General features: G+C 38.6%; 1 protein-coding gene across 3 annotated transcripts in view; it reads right to left on the bottom strand.

Moving 5' to 3' along the window:
• Positions 1-23424, bottom strand: part of AKAP9 (A-kinase anchoring protein 9) — a 160181-nt gene that overhangs the window by 105822 nt on the left and 30935 nt on the right. For 2 of the 3 annotated variants that reach the window (XM_062179109.1, XM_062179111.1), the window contains exons 3-8: positions 21937-21981; positions 11373-11426; positions 10838-11008; positions 9363-9518; positions 8363-8560; positions 574-2961 (exon numbers count right to left, since the gene is read on the bottom strand). In XM_062179109.1, coding sequence (XP_062035093.1) covers positions 574-2961; positions 8363-8560; positions 9363-9518; positions 10838-11008; positions 11373-11426; positions 21937-21981 — 3012 coding nt within the window. The remainder of the gene's footprint in view (positions 1-573; positions 2962-8362; positions 8561-9362; positions 9519-10837; positions 11009-11372; positions 11427-21936; positions 21982-23424) is intronic. The other variant, XM_062179110.1, reaches the window with a different exon arrangement.

Genomic DNA, 23424 nt, shown 5'->3' on the forward strand with positions numbered 1-23424 from the left:
AAGAAAATGTAAAACCATCAGTATGTTTTATATTCTGAGCACAATACATAACGTGGATTAAATGAAAAGGCAACAATGCTTAAGAAAAAACAGCTGGGGCCGGCACTGTGGCGTAGCGGGTAAAGGTGCTGCCTACAGAGCCGGCATCCCATATGGGCGCCAGTTGGAGTCCTGGTTGCTCCACTTCTGATCCAGCTCTCTGCTGTGGCCTGGGAAAGCAAAAGATGATGGCCCAAGTCATTGCGCCCCTGCGCCCACGTGGGAGACCCGGAGGAAGCTCCTGGCTCCTGGCTTTGGATCAGCACAGCTCTGGCCGTTGCGGCCAACTGAGGAGTGAACCAGGGGGCTGGAAGACCTCTCTCTCTCTCTGCCTCTCCTTCTCTCTCTGTGTAACTCCTTCAAATAAATAAATAAATCTTTAAAATAAAAAAGAAGAAAAAACAGCTGAACTAAATAAGCCCAGTTGAGAATTAAATTTCTCTTGTATGAATATGAATGTTTCATCAAGGTGAAAACTTGTACTATGAAATGTATTTTCACTGTGCTTTATCATATACAAATGAATAAACTTACCTGTTCTGATTTAAGTACACGGAGTTCCTGCTGAAGTTTACCACTTTCACTTGATTCACTTGCCCCAAATGATGGTTCATTTGTCACCAATGGCAAGTGATCCAAAAACAACCGTTCTGGCTCGCTTTCTTTTCTAAGAGTCAGATTTGCAAAAGGAATTTTGTCTTCCACCATTAGCTTTGATTCTTCACCAGAACATTGATTTATCTGAGAAACCGATGCTCCAGAATCCCTGCTTGTCACAGTCACAACTCCGTCTTTTAAAGAACTTAATGGAACATCATCCACATGTGTGTTTTCTGTCCTATTATGGTTAATTATGATTTCAAGCTCTCTACACCTCAATAAAAACTGCTCTTTCTCCTGCTTTAAAGATTGAACTTCTTCACTCAAAAAACTAATCTCAGCATGTTTCTGCTTTAATTGTTCAGAAAGATCCGACAGTCTCTCTGAGAGTTCTAATTTTTCTCGCTTGGTTATCTCAAGTTTTTCCATCAGTTCTGTTGTATCTTTCTCAACAACCTCACCAATTTCCAATGGCTCTGTTACCAAAGTTTTCTCATCATCAGAAACTGAGGTTTTCATTTTCACAGTAGGTAAATTTATTCTTTGCAAATGAAGTTCTTCATTAAGTGCTTTAAGCTTACTCTTATACTCTAATTCTTGCTTATTTTTACTGTCTTCCAAATCATCTTTTACTTTGAGAAGGCAAGCATACTCTTCTTGTAATTCTTGATAGTTAACTTCAAAGTTTTTTTCAGCAAATGAAAATGTATTTCTTTGCCTTTCGATCTCTTCATTTAGCTGAATACATTTTTGCTTGAGATCCTCATTTTGCTTTGTAAGTATTTCTATTTCGTTTTGCCAGCTACTGTCTTTGGATTTGGACTCAACGGGATCCACGACAATCACTCTTTCTCCTTCATTAACAGAAGTACGTATTTTCAACATGTCTTCCAGGGTCTTTTTTTCATCTTTAAGAATGCTATTCTCTGCTTCTAAGTGTGCACACTTTTCTTGAAGGTCATCCTCTTTTTCCTTCATTTGTTTTTCCAGTAATTCAGTTTTAAGCTGTAATTCTTGAACTTCTTGTTCAAGTGTACCTTTTTCCTTTTCTTCTTGTCTGAGTATTTCAATTTCTTTTTGAAGTTCACTGATTTGAAGGGTCATTTCTTCAGATTTTGAATTCACAAGGGACTGCTGTACATCTTTTAGTTTTGAAATTTCCAAAATCAACTGATTCTGCTTAGTTATCAAGTTATCTTTTTCAAACTGCATGGTCTCTATCTTTTGACTCATTTCATTCTGTAAGCCATCTATCTGCTGTTTATAGTGAATGCCCAAGTTTTCCTTAAGCTTTTCAGTGTTTATGCGGTGTTCAATTTCTAAATCTTCCTTCAGCTTGCAAAGTTCCTCTTCATGACTAAACAGAAGTTGTGTTCTAAGTCTCTCTAGTTCGGCTTCTTGTGACTCAGCCATTCTGTCTAGCACAGCATTCTTCTCTTTTTCCAACATCTCCAGTTTGATCCTGTAATTTGTCACTTCTGCCTCATGTTTTAATTCTAGTTCCTTCCTGGATTCAGATGCAGAAACAATCTGAGCTTTCAAATCTTCCACTGTACCAAGGGACCTGTAGGCTTCATTCAGTTTACTTTCTTGTTCAGATATTGTCTGTCTAGCTCTCTGAACCTGGTCCCTTAAAAAGCTCAATTCTTCAAAAAGGTCTTCAAGCTGTCTCTGTAGGGCAGACTTCTCTCCTGAAATTACTCCTAGTTCCTCCTTGAGTTTCTCCTTTTGAGAGTTAGTGTCTTGCAGCTTTATGTTTAATTCATTCATTGCCATATTCATTAACTTTACTTGATCTTCATTAACCGTAGTATGTGGATATGATTTCAAAGCACTCTCCACTTCTCCTTTATGTCGTGTTTTAAGTTCTTCTATTTGTGACATGTGTTGTTTTATTAATTCTTGTTTCATATGCACTATCTGCTGCCCATACATCTCATCCAACTCTGCCCGAAGTTGTTCCAACTTTCTTTGTGTATCTTGTTCCATTCTTTGTACTATATCAACTTCGAATTGATTATCTTTGTGATTTCTCTTCTGAAGTTCTTCAACTGTCCCCATCAACTGTTTTATTTCCTCAGAACACTGTCTTTCTTTTTGCTTAGAACTGGTCAGCTCTAATTTCATATTTTTAATCTCTTGGTTCTTTTGTGTAATCTGTTCTTGTAAGTCTCCTAATAATTTATCAGAAACTGTTACTTTATCCATTAGCTCAAGAGTTTTTTTTTCTTCTTCTACTATTTTTGTATTTAATTCTTCAATGATTGCCTCCTTTTCTTGTATTTCTTCTTTATTTGAATTTTCTACTTTTTTATCTTGCTCCTTTAAAAAGGAAAAAATGAAAATATAAGAAATGTATTTTTGGCTCTGACAATTTATATCACTTACCTTGCTACCAAGAAACTGATGACAGTCTTTTTTTTAAAAGGTTTTTATGAAGTCTTACAAAACGTAACTGTTGGGTCTGCCCCTCAATTTTTCCCCTGACAATGAGGCCTGGGACTTTGGTATACAACACTATTTCAGAGTAAACATCACAGCAGTTTTGGTCTTCTTGGGAGGAAATTTCTCTTATATTGTTATGACTAAAATTTTTAATTTAAAAATCTAGTCTGATGAAAATATCTCTAAACCATTACATTCTCTTTTTTCTTATTAATGGATCAACCTTTTAAATATTTAGGATTTTCTACAGCTAGTTAAGAGTACTATATACGATCTAGAAATTTTCAAAATAAAAATAAATCAAGGTTCCTTTCGTATACTCCAGTAAATTGGTGCTTACAGGCAAGTCCTATGAAAACAGAAAAACAGCACTGGGCTCTTGAAGAAACTCAGCGCTATGCAATGTTTAAGTGGCAAAATCTCAAGTAATATCCAAGCCACTTTATTACCTAGCAACATGGCCCTAGATTTTTGGTTCAAATAGAAATCTGGAAGCAGTACTGATGTTTCCCCAGTTTCTACTCACAACTCTATTTTGGAACTGTAGCTAAGGCCAAAGCATAGCTCTTAGCACAATTATTTCAGCATAACAAGTAGAAGCCCTGGGGTCAAAGTGCTGGCTCAGGTATTTAATCCCCTCTGAAAGTAGCTAAGTACTGTAAAGGATAAAGAAAGAAAGTCCACAAAATGGATCAAGAATGTAAGTAGGTAAATAAAATTATCTTAAGGAGACCAGAGTCCTGGGCAAATGGGACTCAGAGGTACCTTGAATGAATGTATTAATCTACCTAAAGACAGAATGTCAATGTCTAGACAAAGGAAAGCTCTAGAGGGAAATGGTGGTAGTGTCTATTCCAGTACAGTCCAAGGAAGAACAGAAAAGGTGCCATCAGCCTTTGAGAATTCTGCTCCCTCTAGAAAAACCACAACTAATGTAAAAAGTAATGCTGGAGGTTGCAGCAAACAGCATTTAAGAAGTCCAGTCTACAATTGCGACCATTCCTCCTGTGAGGTGAACACTTTAGGTCTTCTCATCCTAATGCCACTGAACATCTGATTCTTCTAATGTCCCTTGACCACAGGCTTGTGAAACAACGTTCTAATTGCCATTTGGCTTTTTAAATTAATTTGTCCATGGAAAGAAAATAAAACCCAATGATTGTGATAATTATTTCTTATTGTAAATTAATAACCTTATATTCAGACTCTACACATCAGTCTCTTGAATTTGAAATATCTGAGCTCACCTATGACAGCTCAAGTCACAGTTGACAGAAAAAAAATCAGATTTATGAGGTTTTATGTTACAAAAATTAAAGAAGACAATGAGGCAACCTCTTGAGGAAAATTCTATCAGCTTTTGACACAGTGTCACACATCCCATCTAAGGACACCATATGTTACTGCCAGTTAACAACTCTTCTTTAATTTCTGAACTACAATATGACAATAGTAAATCATTTTAATATCTTTTAATCCCAGCGTTTTTATCTGTATAATAAAGATATTATTATTCCTTTATTTCACAGAATATGCCTGAGGCTAAAATAAAATAAACGTTATTAAGATATTTAATTTTTGTTGTGCTACATACAAATAGATTTATATAACAGAAAAAAGTCTATAAGGCATGCAGGGACATGGAAGAAAGTAAAGTCAGTTCATGAAGGTTAATTTCGGGTAAATTGTTAAATAATGTTTTGAAAAATGCTAACATCATAAAAAGGTATAATTTTTCTATCTCCTGATTTTCAGGGGGAGGGGCTCATAAAATAGCATGATTTAATTCAAAATTGTCTAACACCTGATGTAATTATAAATAACCAATAATAATTCTTCATTCAATTACTAAACAGCACAAATTCATGGTTTATTTTCCTTAGTACTGCTCACCTCCAAATATATAGTTTTAAACCACTTACTGTGTATTGCAAAAAAAAGACTGCCTGGGGTTGAAGACACAATCCCTTCAATTTTTTTGAAATACACGTGATAGTGCAGAATAATATACTTTCTGTTTGTGATTCCATACCCTGGGAGGTTTGAAGAATTAGGACAATGAGAACAAGCCTCTGCCCATCAATATAGTTGTCTATAGGACCAATACAGTATTAACTCTGATCCTAATGCCTTAATTTCTCAACTGTTCTGATATAACTACTACTCAGGGGGATTAAATTTTTTTTAATGGAGAATTTAAAAAATACATGCAATAGGAGAAGGTACTGTGGCATTGTGGGCTAAGCCTTTGCCTGTGGCACCAGCATCCCATATGGGTGCTGGGCTCCTAACTCGGCTGCTCTTTTTCCAATCTCTGTTAATGGCCTGGAAAAGCAACAGAAGATGGCCCACGTGCTTGGGCCCCTGCACCCATGTGTGAGACGTGGAAGAAGCTCCAGGCTCCTGGCTTTGGAACGGCCCACCTCTGGCCATAGTGGCCATTTGAGGAGTGAACCAGTGGATAGAAGACCTTTTTCTCCATCTCCCCCCTCTCTCTCTGTAACTCTACCTCTCAAACAAATAAATTTTAAAAAAATAATAAAATAAAAATATATGCAATAAAAGTATTCTTGTTAATAGTCAAATAAAATGTCATTCCCTCACTCAAAATGATTATTTTAATTTTAAATAATCTAAAATTATACTACTTGCTGAATGTAATATATGCCATTAAAGTCCAATTTCCAGGCTCTCCTAAGCTAGACCTGGAATGTCTTTCCACTCTTTCCTCCTGAAACACTTTTTTTTTTTTTTTTTTTATTTTATTTATTTGAAAGAGTTACAGAGAGAGGTAGAGACAGAGAGATAGGTCTTCCATCCAATGGTTCACTCCTCAGATGGCCTCAATGGCCGGAGCTGCGCAGATCCGAAGCCAGGAATCAGGAACTTCTTCTGGGTCTCCCACGCGGGTGCAGGGGCCCAAGGATTTGGGCCATCTTCCACTGCTTTCCCAGGCCATAGCAGAGCGTTGGATCGGAAGACGAGCAGCCAGGACTGAAACCAGTGCCCATATGGGATACCGGCGCTTCAGGCCAGGGCTTTAACCCGCTGTGCCACAGCACCGGCCCCGAGACTCGCTTTCAAAGATTATTGTTTTCCGGACAAATTAAACCCTTTTTCACTCCCTGTATATTCTCAACATGTTTTGGCCTGGGTCTTTACACCCGTTCCATCTTCTGCCTAAAAATGTCCTCCCCATTTCGTATCTTATAGAGATTCATAAATAATTTATTCACTTTAACATGACAAGTGCTAAGGAAATACATCACAATTAAAAAGGGACTGTGGAGCTGGTGCTGTGACGTAGCAGGTAAAGCCACCACCTACAGTGCCAGCATCCCATATGGGCGCCAGTTGGAGTCCTGGTTGCTCCACTTCCAATCCAGCTCTCTGCTGTGGCCTGGGAAAGCAGAAGATGGCCCAAGGACTTGGGCCCCTGCACCCACGTGGGAGACCCAGAAGAAGCTCCTGGTTCCTGGCTTTGGATCTGTGCAGCTCTGGTTGTTGCGGCCATCTGAGGAGTGAACCAGTGGTTGGAAGACTTCTCTCTCTCTGCCTCTCCTCTTTCTGTGTAACTCTCTGACTTTCAAATAAATAAATAAATCTTTAAAAAAATAAATTAAAAAAGGGACCGTTCCACTTTCAGACCCACCTCAAATAACATCTCTCCCAAAACCTGCCCTGAATCTCTTCCCTCACAAAGCCAGAGCCACTCGGAATTTTCAAAATGTTTTACCTATACTTATCCTTGTTTTGTGATTTTTTTTTTTTTTTTTGACAGGTAGAGTTATAGACAGCAAGAGAGAGTCAGAGAGTCAGAGAGAAAGGTCTTCCTTGAGTTGGTTCACACCCCTAACGGCTGCGATGACCGGCACCAGGAGCCGGGTGCTTCCTCCCAGTCTCCCATGAGGGTGTAGGGACCCAAGCACTTGGGCCATCCTCTGCTGCCCTCCCAGGCCACAGCAGAGAGCTGGACTGGAAGAGGAGCAATCGGGACTAGTACCTGGCACCCCAACTGGGACTAGGACCCGGGGTGCCGGTGCCACAGGCGGAGGATTAGCCAAATGAGCCATGGCACCAGCCCCGTTTTTTGATATCTTGGGCATATACTGTATTCCCCACTAAACCACAAGCTCCAATGAGTGCCAGGACATTTTAAACATCACTGTATCTCCTGCAAGAGACTGCTATGAAACAGATGCTCTGTAAATGTCTATGTAATAATGTTTAAATAATTTTGATGGTAAAGCATGCCTTTTTCCTTGTTATGAAATCCATGATTACTATGTGCAAGATGCTTTGATTATGATTATGCCTGCTATGGAGTAAGAACTTAATGCTAATATTTCCATTATCTAAACAATATTCTTTTTTGTCTTAATAATTTCTCACTCTACTGTAAAAGAATCTCCTAAGTATACAAAAAGTACTATGACATATGTACAATCCATCCTCATCATTCAGATACCATCATTTACAAATTTGCCAGAATTGATGTGTAACCCCAAAATTAATACACTGGTGGTGCTTTTTCAGTTATCTGCAGACATGCAAAGTAGCAAAAATGTGAGTCATTGGACACACATGTTTCAAGTTAAGTTCCAACAAGGTGACCCACTGCCTCATTTCAGCTTTCATACAGAAAGAACCAGAGGATGGAGACGGTGGTAGGCAGTGCAGTGCAGTGTTGCAACACTCCAGCTCTGGACAACTGGACGGGGTTTGAATTTCAACTATGGCACCTGTTAGTGGGGTGGCCTCAGGCAAATCACTTCTGAGTGCTGATTTCTCTTTAAGATAATGTATATGACAAATACAAATACTTTTTATTCATTCATGCATTAATTCCTCCCACATTTGGAGCACTTATTTGCTAAATAAGTGTTCCTAGCAACATTAATTTGTATGAATAAAGAGAATCCACATCTTTTTTCTAACTACAATCCATAAAATTACACCTAGTTGTGAAACTATTTTCAGATTTTTCTAACAATGGCCACATAAACAGAAACATCTTAGATTCATAGGTTAGGAATTCCAGTTATAGATTCTTCCAAAAATTCAGTTTACCATAGAATGATCATTTTTAACAGATTCAGGAAAGAGTACTACCTTAAAACTCCCAATTGCTTCTGAAATAAATGATTTTATGTACCTAAAAAGTGTGTTTTAATTAGGAAATTTTGTGATTCACTCGTGTAACAGATAAACATTTGCACAAAAAATTTTAAATTGTGAAACTATTACAAGGTGATTAACTTCCTTAAAATAAACATACCATTTCATACACTTTAATTTTCTCTTGCAAGAAACTAATCTGCATTTTGAAGTCTTCTTTCTTTTTCTGATAATCTTCTAATAGGTGATCTTGTTCTTCCAGCTGCTGTTGATGAGTGAGGATCTGTTGTTTGGCTTGTAATAGATCTGCAGCCGTGCTACTGTGAGTGCTATTTCTCAGAGTTTCACTGGCCTGTAACTAGAAAACAGAATGAAATCCCAAAATACTAAATTCTAAAGGGACTACATTAGAGAACAGACCCCTTTCACAAGGCCTCTCTAGGGTCTGTGCTCATTTCACAGGCTTCAGACCCAGCAACCATGCTGAAGGCTAAATATCCCATGCTGAGCCAGTAAAACGGTCTTTCCCATGAAGACAGAGGAAGCAGGTCTCCTTAGAGAACAAGACTGGGGCAGACACACAGAAAGAAGTGGGACCTGAGAGACAGCACATGTTGGATTCTGGAATGTTTTCAGCTCCAGTCCCTTTCAGAGTCCTGGTTTTATCTGTATTTTTGTACAAACATGTATACTAACATTAAATTCCTCTCTTCTGTTTGCACTATTTCAAAATGTTTCTGTTACTTGCCATTGGAAAGCCTGATTGACACAATCAGATTCCTGTAATTCTAATTAATGGTAAATAGGGCATATTCAATCTGGTTAACAATTTAAAAACATAACTAAAATAAAACCCTACCAGGGTTGGAAAAGGTAGCCTACAGGTTAATTTCCGCAACATTTCCCTCCATCAGCCATAAAAAATTTTATAGGATTTCAAAGACAGTGACAGAGAAGAAGTACAAAGAAAATTAATAGCTTGAAACCACTCAAGAAGTATAAGTTAAATTCTTAGTTAAGAAAACATATTCACAGTTTGGTTATGATATAATAAAAAGTGGCTTTAAAATGAATTTAGATTTTTTTTTTTGGGAAAGTGAAGCTTTTAAAAAGTTCATTACTAAAAAATGAGTGCATTTAATCCTATTAGAAATACTTACATGCTGGAATTGAATCTGTAATTTTTGGCTTTGTTCTGTCAACTCTAAAAATTCTCTCATTGTCTCATCTTTTTCTCTTCTTGCCTGCTGTAAATTGGCAGTAAGCTGGGTGATGATGCCATCTCTTTGTTTAATGGCAGCTTCGAATTCTTGTAACTAAAGGAAACCAGTGAAAACAATAAGCACTAAAGTTACTTTCTAAACAAAATTGATGACTGTTAAAGGTAACTGGTCTTAGAAATATGAGATTCAAAACACAAATTAACTTTGAAAAATTTTATCCAAACTACAGAAAAAGGTACATTTGGCCTGGCTTTTAAATATATCTCCTATTGGAAGGACAAGTGCCCTTGTATTTAGGGAGGCCCCCAACCCGTTCAGAGGCCACTCCATCACACATACGACCAGTCCCAGCTTGTTGCTAGAGGATGAAATTGAATGTATTCTGCTATCTTCTTCAATGTCTTATTTCATGTTTTCATAACTGACTGCAATGGACAACAGATGTCACTCTAGTCATGTAAGGTTACCTGCAAGGACTCACTGACATACTTAACGGGTTTAAGTCATAGTATTTTGAGGCAGCCTCACATCTTGAAAAGTTAAATAAACGAACCTACATTATTTTAGCCCTGTTAATGAAATCCTAGTTGTTTTTTTTTTTTTTAAAGATTTATTTATTTGAAAGGCCAAGGATACAGAGACAGAGAGGTATCTTCTATCTAGTAGTTCTCTCCCCAAATGGCTGCAATGGCCAGAGCTGGGCTGCTCCAAAGCCAAGAGCTTTTTCCAGTTCTCCCCTGTGGGTTTAGAGGACCAAGCACTTGGGTCATCTTCTGCAGCCTTCCCAGGCCAGTAGCAAGGAGTTGGACTGGAAGTGGAGCAGCCAGGATATGAACCAGCACCCACAGGTGATGCTGGTGACAGGCAGCAGCTTTACCTGCTTTGCCATAACGCTGGTCCTGGAATCCTAATTTTAAATAGGGCTGCTGGGGCTGGTGCTGTGGTGTAGTGGACTAAGCCTCCACCCGCAGCAATGGCATCCCAAATGGGCACCGGTTCCCAGCTGCTCAACTTCTGATCCAGCTCTCTGCTATGGCCTAGGAAAGCAGTAGAAGATGGACCAAGTGCTTGGGCCCCTGCACCTGTGTGGGAGACCTGGAAGAAGCTCCTGGCTTTGGATCGGCTCAGGTCCAGCTGTTGAGGCCATTTGGGGAGTGAACCAGCAGATAGAAGACCTTTCTCTCTGTCTCTCCCTCTATCTGTAACTCTACTCTTAAATAAATAAAATCTTAAAAAAAAAAAAAAGGGCTGTTTATGCTATGAATAAGGACAAAAATTATGCGACAATTTAAGTTACCCTTGAAGAGCACCATCAGTAAAGAGTGTACATTTCAAACTTCAAACAGTGTACTATTCGAACTTCGGGCTTCTTTTTACGACAGCAAATCAAACAGCGCAGAAGGCAGTCAAACCTGCTGCAGTCCTTCAGTCCCGTAGGTGGCCCTCAGTTCTTCCAGTTCTCTGCTTAGCTCTTCAATCTCTTGCTGCTTCCCAGTCAGTTCACTTTCCATCATCTCTAGGTGGGTCTGACTATACTGTGCTCCTTGCTCAGAGTAAGAATCATCAACACCGAATTCTTCTTCCTAAATTGACCCAAGATTTTTAATAATTTAATACTAGCAACATTCCTCAGGGAGAAAGATTCAAATATTGAAAGTCAAGTCCACTTAAAAACATCACTCATCACCAGGAAGTTTACTGGCACCGCAACCTCCGTCGTTGCTGATGTGACTTATACCTCTAGAGCATTAACAGGGTGTCTGCATATTCTGTTACAACTGAGTTTTATAATAAAGGGCAAAAACAGCTTTGTTTTATAAATATTTATTAAAAGCATTTAGAAATCACACAGAGAAAGAAGTACATGCAAGAAAAAGCTTTGTTAGTAAGCCAGATGTTTTCAAGTATACAAAACATTAGTAACACGAGTAGTTTTAAATACTGTACCCTTAATAAATCTGTAGGCATTCCTGTTCTCACCACAAAACTGCAACCATTTACCTGTATAAAAATAATTTCCTGATATGTTATGATCTTAGAATTTCATTTAGCTAAGTGAATGCATGTGTCTTCTAAGGCTAGGCAGAACAGATACATGGTGAAATTTAACTAGCAGACATAATGATCATTTCAAATGATAATCATTTCTCAAACATCTGAGTGCTTACAATGCAAGACACAGAACTATAAGTGAACTAAAGTTCTAAGTTCTGCTTGATTTTCACAAGGATAACTAGGCCCTCTTCTATAAAATGCTTCCTTAAAAGTCACTGTTTGCTGATTAAGCCTACTCATTTCCAAGTAAAATCATTTACTAATACACATTTCGAGGGGTAGGGGAAGAGAGGAGGAACATTTTCCCCTGGGGCAGCTCTGCTGATGGGCTTGCCAACCCTGCCCTCCATCCTGCCCAGCTCTGCCTCAGATGGGCTTGGTGGGAGGAAGAAGGGTGACAGGATAAGTCATTTGATAGTCCCTCCTTGGGGTCCAGTGTTTTCACACAAAAGTTAAGTCGCTGCCTGCAACGTCTGCAACCCATATGGGCACAGGTTTGAGTCCTGGCTGTTCCTCTTAGGATCTAGCTCCCTGCTAACACGCCTGGGAAAGCAGTGGAAGATGGCCTAAGTATTTGGGCCCCTGCACCCACGTGGGAGACCTGGAAGAAGCTCCTGGCTGCTGGCTTTGGCCTGGCCCATCCCTGGCCTTTTCAGCCAACTGGAGAGAAAACCAAAAGATGGAAGATCTCACTCTCTATAACTCTGCCTTTCCATAAATATATATATAAATATACATATATATATATATTCCCCTCTTTTACCCTAATGGTACAAAAATCAACTTCATCCTCGTCCATCTGGTAACCATTTGCAATTCTATGGTAAGAGAATCCACATAATGAAACTCACACTGCTGAAATATGGCAGACAGATTATTCTAGAGTGAGGATTAAATTGTTCTGGGCCACACAGGTTGGGATGTAAAAGTCCTAAATAAGAGTTCTCCATCAGTTTTACTCCTTTGCTTTTATATTAAGGATAATTTCTGAAAAATTAAACTACAGCAAAAATAATTAACTTTTTTGATAACATAATGTTGTAATTAATGAAAACTATTAGAAGGTAAGAGTACTGATTCAATCAAGATTATTAATATCAACTCATTTGCACTGTTTCAAATTAAATATTCTAAATTTCAATTAGCTTCTCTTGATTCTGAAATGAAGCATTCTGATAACTGTCTACTATAGCATGATAAAATTATGAATATCTTCAAATATATTAAGTAACAGTTATTTAAGGGACAATGTTATCAGTATTACATAAATTAGTTATCTACTTACAATAATTCATTGTATAATCTTATGTAGCCAATGTTCAGTTTAATTTTTTCCCAAATCAGTTAAATTTTATATTTTAACGACTTCTTAAACTACTACATGACTATTTTTCAAAACTTAATTATAATTATAATAAATGTAAAAACCTTGTCAATATTAATAAATTTAAAATGTATACATCATAGAAATAGGCAATTAATTATTCACCAGAAATAAGCTAAAACAGACTATATTCCAAAGTTAGAATAGGAACACACAACAGAATATTAACAAGCATTAACAGTCAGCATTATTTTAATGTAATTATTTTATTGATAATTAACGGGTAGAGTATTAAGCTCGTCTAACATTAGCCTTCCAACATTACACTTGGTAGCCTTAACATGAAAGTCAGTAATCTGAAAAATAAAGTTCAGATTAATAAGACTCCTTCAACTGAAAAAGGTCAGTCAACTTCCTCAAGGTCACAGTTATTCAGCCTTCAGCCTGTGTTAATACTTGTATGTTTTCTGATTCACAGATTTACTCAGTCTGAAGTCTTGAAGATCTGCAAAACTACAGGTAAGGTACATTTTAAACTTAAAACTTTTGTGGAGGTAAGTATCCTAACACGCTGATCAGAAGAAAGAGAATTTTCATTTCGTAACTATAAAATGGTCCTCACACAAAATCTCATCCTTTCAGTGGCCATTACTTTAAAAATGTTAAAGAATAACTAATTATTGCTGGCAATGTGGCGTAGCGGGTAAAGCCACAGCCTGCAGTGCTGGCATCCTATATGGGTGCTGGTTCATGTCTCAGCCCCTCTACTTCCTGTCCAGCTCTCTGCTATGGCCCCTGGGAAAGCAGTAGAAGATGGCCCAAGTCCTTGGGCCCCTGCACCCACGTGTGAGACCTGGCTCCTGGCTTTGGATCGGCCCAGCTCTGGTTGTTACGGCCATTTGAGGAGTGAACCAGCAGATGGAAGACCTCCCCGGCCCTGCCTGCCTCTGCTTCTATTAACTCTGCCTTTCAAATAATAAGTAAATCTTTAATCACACACAAATAATAACTCATTCTTTATTCATGACTTATTCATGAATAAGTCATAAGATTTTATGATTATACTTAATTTGGAAACATATTCAAAAACAGTGACAGATGTTTTAATAAAAAATAAGAATCTAATGATTCATAAAAGTTCAGCTGACTCATGAAGTTGGCCAAGTAACCATCAAGGTTAGGATTATTCATTCAAAGTTGTTTGGCACAGTGTTTGACTCCACTTGGGACACCCTCATCCCACACACCAGAATGCCTGATTCGGGTCTCAACTACTCTGCTTCTGCTCCAGCTTCTTGCTAATGCCTATTATCCACGCGGGAGACCTGGACTGAGTTCCACTGTACTTTATGGTTACAAGCTGTCTCCAGCTTCAGCAAGACATTTCACAAATGCCATGAATCATACAAGCAACTTAAGAAGTACAAAGTTAACCACATGAAATCCAGAATGAGAATATGTCTTACTATTTCACCTTTCTATATACAGCAAAGCAAATTTATTTCCATGACTTGTCTCTATAATGTCCATAACATCATCAACTTTCTCAAAATAATCTAGTTCAAAGGGTGTAAAAAATAATTCACATAAATATGGCACTCTAGACATGAAATGCACATTCATCAAGGAATGGAGATGACTGCATATAAATTTAGGGCATTTTTTTCCTAGCCTTTTTTTTCTCTAGTGTATGTAATAGAATATATATTTATGCAGAAAAGATTTGGAATAAAATTATTTCACTAATTCATTCTAGGATGGAACTCATGTTTCAATCCTCAAGTACACTAGCCACAGAAGTAAAAAAAATTGCACACACACCATACCTACATACACATAATTCCAAATTAAATTCTAGTTAAATATACTATTAGAATCTGAAATTCTTCTGAGAATAATCTGTTCAAGGCATCCTCACAACTTGTTTTGGATAAACATATTGTGAAGAAAAGAACATTTCTAGTGGAGATCAATAACTAAGCTTTGCTGAATATCTGCTATATGCCAAACATTGCACTAAATATTCTCAAGTTAAAACTGAGACCAGTATCCTGGGAAGTAAATATTACTAACCCACGTTTTACAGATAAGGAGTTTATGTGTCCAAGTTTATATATCTCAGACGAGAAGTTTAAATTTGTTTTTAAAAGGTTTATTTATTTATTTGAAAGGCAGAGTTATAGAGAGGCAGAGGCAGAAAGAGAGAGGTCTTTCATCTGCTGGTTCACTCCCCAAATGGCCTCAACAGCTGGACCTGAGCCGATCCAAAGCCAAGAGCTTCCGCCAGGTCTCCCACACAGATGCAGGGGCCCAAGAACTTGGGCTATCTTCCACTGCCTTCCCAGGCCATAGCAGAGAGCTGGATCTGAAGTTGAGCAGCCGGGACTCCAACCGGTGCCCATTTGGGATGCTGAGAATGTAGGTGGCAGCTACACCTGCTATGCCACAGCGCTGGCCCCAAGAAGCTTAAATTTGAACATAGAAGTTTTTGGTTCCAAAGTCCCTGATCAATTTTATCACCTTACTTCCCTTCATACAAGAAAAATGATAGTGATATTCAGACAGAAAGAAGACTCCAAAAAGTTCATGGAAAACCAGAATTAAAAAATAAAAAGTTTATTCTACTGCTGCTGAAAAAAACCCTGAAATCCATGCATGTGTTTTTCATAATATACCTTTCCTATAAATTTGTTACAGACCTCTGATACTTATCTTATGTGGCTTGTGATTTAAACTACATGATTTTTGAAATTTTAGAATATTCCAATGCAAACCAGACAAGTCAGGATCATTAATTTTGCAAATCTGGCATTTGTACTGAAGCTGCATTTCATTTGGCACGGGAGGTAGGGGTGGCCCCGAGAGTTCCAGTACAGAAAGCATTACAGAGTGAGATTTATTCCTTGCAGTATATATTTTATCCTAAGAGATTCTTTTGCCTCCTGAAAGTGTGACTATGGCTTAGTCCCTTGAAATTCTAGTTCAGCCAAGCTAGTTTAATACCACTGAACAGAACTGCTAAAGCTCCTAAACTAGCCAAGAGCATCAGAGACCAACTAGTAACCTTATCAGCAATCTTGAAGCGACATCATTCAACTGCCACAAACTACCAATTTTTCTTCTATATTTCCTACAGACATAGTGAATACAGTCATGTCTCACTTGACTTGGTGATTTGTTCTGATAAATGTGCCATTTGGTGATTTCACTGTTGTGTGAAAATCATAGAGTGTGCTTATACAAACGAAAACAGATATGACAGCACTGTATGATACAGTCATGCAGGACACTATCATGGACCAGAATGCCATTATGCAAAGCAGGACTGTGCATAGTGTGAGTTTCTCAAAGTATAATCATGTAGATCCAGATGCAACTTGTATAATATTATATTACCCAAGTCAGGTCAAATCTGTTAAAAATTATTTCGTAATTTTTAAAAAAGATTTATTAATTTAACAGGCAGAGTTACAGACACTGAGAGGGACAGAGAGAGAGGTCTTCCATCCGCTGTTTCACTCCCCAAATGGTCACAATGGTCAGAGCTGGGCTAATCCAAAGCCAGAAGCCAGGAGCCAGGAGTCTCCTCTGAGCCTCCCAAAGACTTGGGTCATCCTCTACTGCTTTCCTAGGCCATAGCAGAGAGCTGGATTGGAAGAAGAGCAGCTGGGACTTGAACCAGTGCCCATATGGGATGTCAGCACAGCAGGCAGAGGATTAACCTACTACTGCGCCACAGCAACAACCCCCGTAATTCTCTTTTTTCAATATAATCTTCTAAGTCACTGTTTTTCCTGAAGTATAAGGCCATTTAGTTTTTGTGGTCTGCAATAAAAAGAAAAAAAATCCCTAGATACATCGTATTTTAGGAGCAAGCACCTAGGGGCTGGTGCTGTGGCATAGAGGATAAAGCCACTGCCTTCAGTGCCAGCATCCCATATGGGCACCTGTTTAGGTCCCAGCTGCTCCACTTCCTATCCAGCTCCCTGATAATATGCCTAGGAAAGCAGTGGAAGATGGCCCAAGTCCTTGGGCCGCTGCACCTACATGGGAGATCCAGAGGAAACTCCTGGCTTTGGATCAGCCCAGCTCCAGCCATTGCAGCCATTTAGGGAGTGAGCCAGTGGATGGAAAAATCAATCTCTCTCTCTCTCTCTCTGCTTCTAACTCTGCCTTTCAAATAAATAAGTAAATCTTAAAAAAAAAAAAAAAAAAGAGCAACCATCTTTCTTGAACTTTGAAAAAAAAAGTATGTATATGCATGTATCTTAATGTACAATTACCTATGTATACAACACATATATGTAACTGTACATTCATATACATGAAATTACACATGAATATATAAAATGTATCTTTTATTGTGAGCTATAGTCAACAAGTATGATAAGTACTGTTTTAAAATTCTTCTTTGGGGCCGGTGCTGTGGCATAGGAGGTAAAGCCGCCAACTCCGATTTCCCATTTGGGTGCCGGTTTGAGTCCTGGCTGCTCCACCTCTGATCTTGCTCTCTGCTATGGCCTGGGAAAGCAGTGGAGGATGGCCCAAGTCCTTGGGCCCCTGCACCTGTGTGGGAGACCTGGAGGAAGCTTCTGGCTCCTGGCTTCAGATCGGCACAGCTCCGGCCCATGGAGGCAAAATGGAGAGGGAATCAGCAGATCAAAGATCTTTCTCTGCCTCTCCTTCTCTTTCTGTGTAACTCTTTCAAATAAATAACTCAATCTTAAAAATATTTTTTTCTGTAGTACTTACATTAAAATATCATTTATAATCCAAAACCACATCAAAAAGATTATTATCACAATCAAGAGGGATTTATCCCTGTAATACGAAGGTGGTTCAACGTTCACAAATCAATAAATACCATAATCACATCAACAGAATGAAGAAAAAAGCCCATAAGGTCATTTCAATAGATGCAGAGAGAGCATTTGATAACATTCAACGCTCCTTCATGGTAAAAAAAAAAAAAAAAAAAAAACAAACTTGTACAAGTTAGCTACAGAAGGAACATACCTCAAAATTATAAAGGCTATATATGACAATTCAATAGCTAATATCATGCTGAACAAGTAACACCTGAAAGCACTTCCCCTCGAATCTGGAGCAAGACAAGGATGCCCACTTTCACCACTCGTATGCAATTCCAGATAGCACTGGAAGTTCTAACAAGAGCAATTATGGAGGAGAAAGAAATAAAGGGCATCAAAATCAGGAAAGAGAAACTAAAATTATCCATGTTTTCAGATGACATGTTACACATGGAAAAGCCTAAACATTCCACCAAAAAGCTGTTAGAATTGATAAGCTGATTCAATAAAGTTGTGGATTACAAAATACACATATAAAAAACAGTAGCCTTTTTAAACGCTAATGATGAACTCACTGAAAGAAAAAGCAACAAAGAAATCTCATTCATAATAGCCACAAAAAAATCAAGTCTAGATGAATAAATTGAACCAAAGAAGTGAAAGTTCTCTACAATGAAAATTATCAAACACCGATGAAATAAATGATCAAGGACACAAACAGAAAAATGGAAGGCTATTTCTTGTTCATAGAGCGGAAGAATCACCATCATGAAAATGTGTATACTACCTAAAGCAATCTACAGATTCAATGCAATTCCTATCAAAATACCAATGACATTCGTTACAGAACTAGGAAAAGCAATTCTAAAATTAATATGGAATCATGGGGGCCGGCGCTGTGGCACAGTGAGTTGAGGCCCTGGCCTGATGTGCCTGCATCCCATATGGGTGCCAGTTCGAGACCTGGCTGCTCTACTTCCGATCCAGCTCTCTGCTATGGCCTGAGAAAGCAGTGGAGGATGGCCCAAGTCCTTGGGCCCCTGCACCCGTGTGGGAGACCCGGAAGAAGCTCCTGGCTCCTGCCTTTGGATAGGCACAGCTCCGGCCATTGTGGCCAATTGGAGAGTGAACCATCGGATGGAAGATCTCTCTCTCTCTCTGCCTCTCCTCTCTCTAACTCTGACTTTCAAATAAAATAAATAAATCTTTAAAAAAAATATGGAATCATAAAACACCCACAATAGCCAAAGTGATCCTGAACAAGAAAAATCAAGCTGGGGGGAAATCACAATACCTGGCTTCAAAGCATACTACAAAATTCTAGTAATTAAAACAGCATGGTACTGGCATGAAAATCAATATATACATCAATGGAATGGAACAGAGCACCAACAAATACATCTGAGTACAGCTAGCTAAGGGATTTTTGACCAAAGTGGAATGAAGATAATCGCTTTAATAAACTGCTGGCAAAATTGGATATGTATAGGCAGAGGAATAAAATGAGACCCACACCTCTCACTGTATACAAAAGTCAACTCAAGGGGCTAGCGTTGTGGCATGGAGTTAAGCTGCTGACTCTGACACCAGCATACCATATGGGAGCCAGCTGAAGTCGCAGATGTTCCACTTAGATATAGCTCCCTGCTAATGCCTCTGGGAAAGCAGCAGAGGTTGGCCTAAGTGGTTGAAACCCAGCTACCTTGTGAGAGACCTGGGTGAGGCTCCTGGCTCCAGTCTGTCCAGCTCCAGCCTTTGCAGCCAGCTGGGGAGTGAACCAGCAGACAGAGTCTCAGTCTGTCTCTGTCTGTCTGTGTGTCTCTCTCTCCCTCCCTCTCTCTCTCTCTCTCTCTGTTTCTGTAACTACTTTTCAAAATAAACCAATCAATCTTCCAAAATACACAAGAACTCAAGATGGGTAAGAAATGATTAACACAATGAAAAGAAATCCAACAGAATGGGAAAAAGAAATTTTCAAGCTATTTATCCAAGAAAGGATTAATATCCAGAATTTAACAGCCACTCAAAACACAACAACAACCACCAACCAATCCAGTGAAAATATGGGTAAAAGATCTCAACAGACAGTTCTCAAAAAAAGAAATTCAAATGGCCAACAAATATATGAAACAATGTCAGTATCACTAGCTATTAGGGAGGTACAAATCAAAACCACAGTGAGATATCACCTTACCCCTTTCAGAATGGCTAAAATCCAAAACACAGAGTGTAACAAGGATGTGGAGAAAGGGGAACACTTATATGCTGCTGATAGGATTGTAAATTAGTGCAGTCACTGTGGAAAACAGTGTGGATACTTCTTCAAAAACTACAAATAGATTGCCATACAATCCAGCAATCCACTGCTGGGTATATACCCAAAAGACACAAACACATTGCAAAGAGATACCTGCACCACCATGTTTAGAGCAGCACTGTTCACAATCGCCAAAATGTGGTACATATTCACAATGGGATATTTAGCTATAAAACAGAATGAAATGTTATCATTTGTATAAAAATGGATGCAAATGGAGGACTGAGTTAAATGAGCCTGACACAGAAAGACAAATATTACATGTTCTCCCATGTATGGGAGCTACAATTTAAAAATAAATAAATAAAACTCATTTGCACCTTACTTTGAACACATCACATATATACCAGATATTAGACATATAATTTCAATTTATTTTTGTAGACCATATAATCCCCATCAATTTTTTAATTTTAAAAATGCAGACAAACAATGTCTTGGGGCCAGCGCTGTGGTGTAGCAGGTAAAGCTGCTGCCTACAGTGTCAGTATCCAATATGGGCACTGGTTCGAGTCCTGGCTGTTTCACTTCCTATCCAGCTCTCTGCTATGGCCAGGGAAAGCAGTAGAAGATGGCCCACGTCCTTGGGCCCCTACACCCATGTGGGAGACCCGGAGGAAGCTCCTGGCTCCTGGCTTCAGATCGGCACAGCTCCAGCCGTTGTGACCATCTGGGGAGTGAACCAGGAGATGAAAGGCCTCTCTCTCTCTCTCCCCCTCCCTCTGCCTCTGCCTCTCTGTAACTCTGCCTTTCAAAATAAATAAATAAATCTTAAAAAAAAAAAAAGTCTCATTGTACTAAGAATTTCCTATTTATTTTCATAAAAAGTACCTGAAAATTACCATCGTTTGATATCTTTAGTTTTTTGAATCTACAATAAAATTAATTTTTGCTCTATTATCCAATGTAAGAAAAATTAACCAAATGTCATCACATGTACGGAATGGTCTAATTTATAACTAACTGGCATGTAAAAAAATTTTTTTTTCATTTTAATGTAAAGAGAAAAATGTACTTGTGGCTTTTCTAGTTGCCGCATAAGATAAAAGTTCAAATGTCAAAGCATCTGCGACTTTCAAACAAGACAGACAAGCTGTAAGAAGGCATTTAGAAAAGGTGTTGTCATAGATGAGCTGCAAATTTGAAGTCACAGAGCAGACTCTGAATTACAAATGGCGATTCTGTCCCTTAGGGACAATGTCACACCGTCTAAATCAGTATCAACTTATTTAACACTGGCTAATTATTCCCTTGACCAGATTACTGGAAAGTATATTCCCAGCTTTGAAAGAATTAAACTTCTCAAGTGCCAAAGTTTTGCCCCCATTAACAATCTAAAATAGTAATGTGTTTATGTAAGGACATGATTTTTTTTTCCTATTAGAAAGCTACCCTAAATTGAGACTTGTGGAATACACTGAGCTGCTGAACCGTTCAGAGTAAGGAACACTTTTCCCTGTTGCCAAATTTTGGAAGTGACAATCATATCTAAAAGAGTAACAAAAAGGCAACAAACTGACACGTACAACCACCACTACAAAGAAGGTGCTCTCTAACGTGGCCAGCCGACATACTAACCTTGATCACCTAAAATAAATCACTATTGCAACACTAATAAACTAATGTTTATACCATTAACTAGAACTCAAGCATTTTTAAAAAGCATTACTCAAACAAAATATCCTAGATTATAAAATTTTTATTGTGCTAAATATGGACACCAGACAATGGAAATGTATCTCAGACACCCAGTATCACTTTCCCATAGACTAAAATAAGGTCTATATCTAAATAAAGACTAAGTTATTCAAATAGCTTTAAGACCTTAATGATCAGTAAAACTTAATCTTCAGGTTTTCTAGTCATTTCCATTATATTGTTATGCAATGTTATACAATTACAGAAGTAAAAAAGTTATAAGAAATAAAGCACCAACAATCAACAATTTTAATTATATAAAGTAACAATTTTATTTATGCATTTTAAATAATATAATTGTCTTACCTCTGAACTATAATCATCTGCTGTGGTTGAAATTTCACTCTCCGGCTAAAACAAAAGTAAAAATCAATTAAAATTATTTATTATTTTTTTTTTGCTAAGTATCATAAAAATTTTACTAAAAAATTAGTGAAAATTATTCAAATCCTTAGAACTTTCATGTAATTATGAAACACAATGGCTAAATAATGCATTTTAAGCTTATCACTAGGTATTTTTTTTTGACAGGCAGAGTTAGTGAGAGAGAGAGACAGACAGAGAGGTCTTCCTTCCGTTGGTTCACCCCCCCAAATGGCTGCTATGGCTGGGGCACTGTGCTGATCCGAAGCCAGGAGCCAGGTGCTTCTCCTGGTCTCCCATGGGGTGCAGGGCCCAAGCACTTGGGCCATCCTCCACTGCCTTCCCGGGCCACAGCAGAGAGCTGGACTGGAAAAGGAGCAACCAGGACAGAACTGGCACCCCAACCGGGACTAGAACCCGGTGTGCCGGCGCTGCAGGCAGAGGATTAGCCTAGGTGAGCTGCAGCGCCGGCCACTAAGTTGTTTTTTTTTTTTTTTTAATATGCAAGAATCACAGGTACTATCACAAAGGGTCTTGTATACAATACATAAAATATTTGTAAGACAAAAGAAACAAATGAAATGTGATTCCTGTAATACTTGTACTTCTTTTAAAGTTCTAACATATCACTGTCAGAAAAGTTCAATTTCTTCAAAAGAGTCATTAAATCTTCACACCAACAAAAGTAATAACTTGAAAAACATCAAAAACCAACTCATGTTACTATAACACATTTGCAGCTTTCAAAACACTTTCAAGAGGTGGGACTTGGGTATGAAGTGAGTGGCTTTTCCAAGCTTCCCTCAGCTGAGAAGTTGTAGGAAAAGTCAAGGAGTAAACCCAAATTTTCTGATTCCAAAAGTACTATCTCCCCTCTTCACCCTCTTGGGGAATCTAAAACCACTGCACTGGTCAAAGTAAGGTCCATTCATTCAACAATACTGTCACTGTCCCTGTTCTCATAACTGTGGTATTCAACATGCAATCCAAGTTCTAAGTCTCCTTCTCCATGAAGCAGTAACTGTGCCAGCAACAGAACTGAACCCGCCTCTCCTCTAAATTCCTGCTAACAGTGGTCCTGACTCATGAGGCAAAGCCCTCTTTTAAATCTAAGATGTTTTCATGATGCAGCCCCCCCATCATTCATTAAGTGTATACTAGAAAGTGTGGTACTAAAAATAAAGGGGTAAGGGGCCAGTGCTGTGGCATAGCAGGTAAAGCTGCAGTCTGCGGTGCTGGCATCCCATACAGGTGCCAGTTCGTGTCCCAGCTGCTCCTCTTCCAATCCAGCTCTCTGCTGTGGCCTGGGGAAGCAGTATAAGACAGCCCAAGCCCTTGGACCCTTGCACCCTCATGGGAGACCTGGAAGAAGCTCCTGGCTTCAATCGGCCCAGTTCCGGCTATTGCAGCTATCTGGGAGTGAACCAGCAG

The sequence above is a fragment of the Lepus europaeus genome, chromosome 20, assembly GCF_033115175.1.
Source record: "Lepus europaeus isolate LE1 chromosome 20, mLepTim1.pri, whole genome shotgun sequence".
Lineage (NCBI taxonomy): Eukaryota > Metazoa > Chordata > Mammalia > Lagomorpha > Leporidae > Lepus > Lepus europaeus.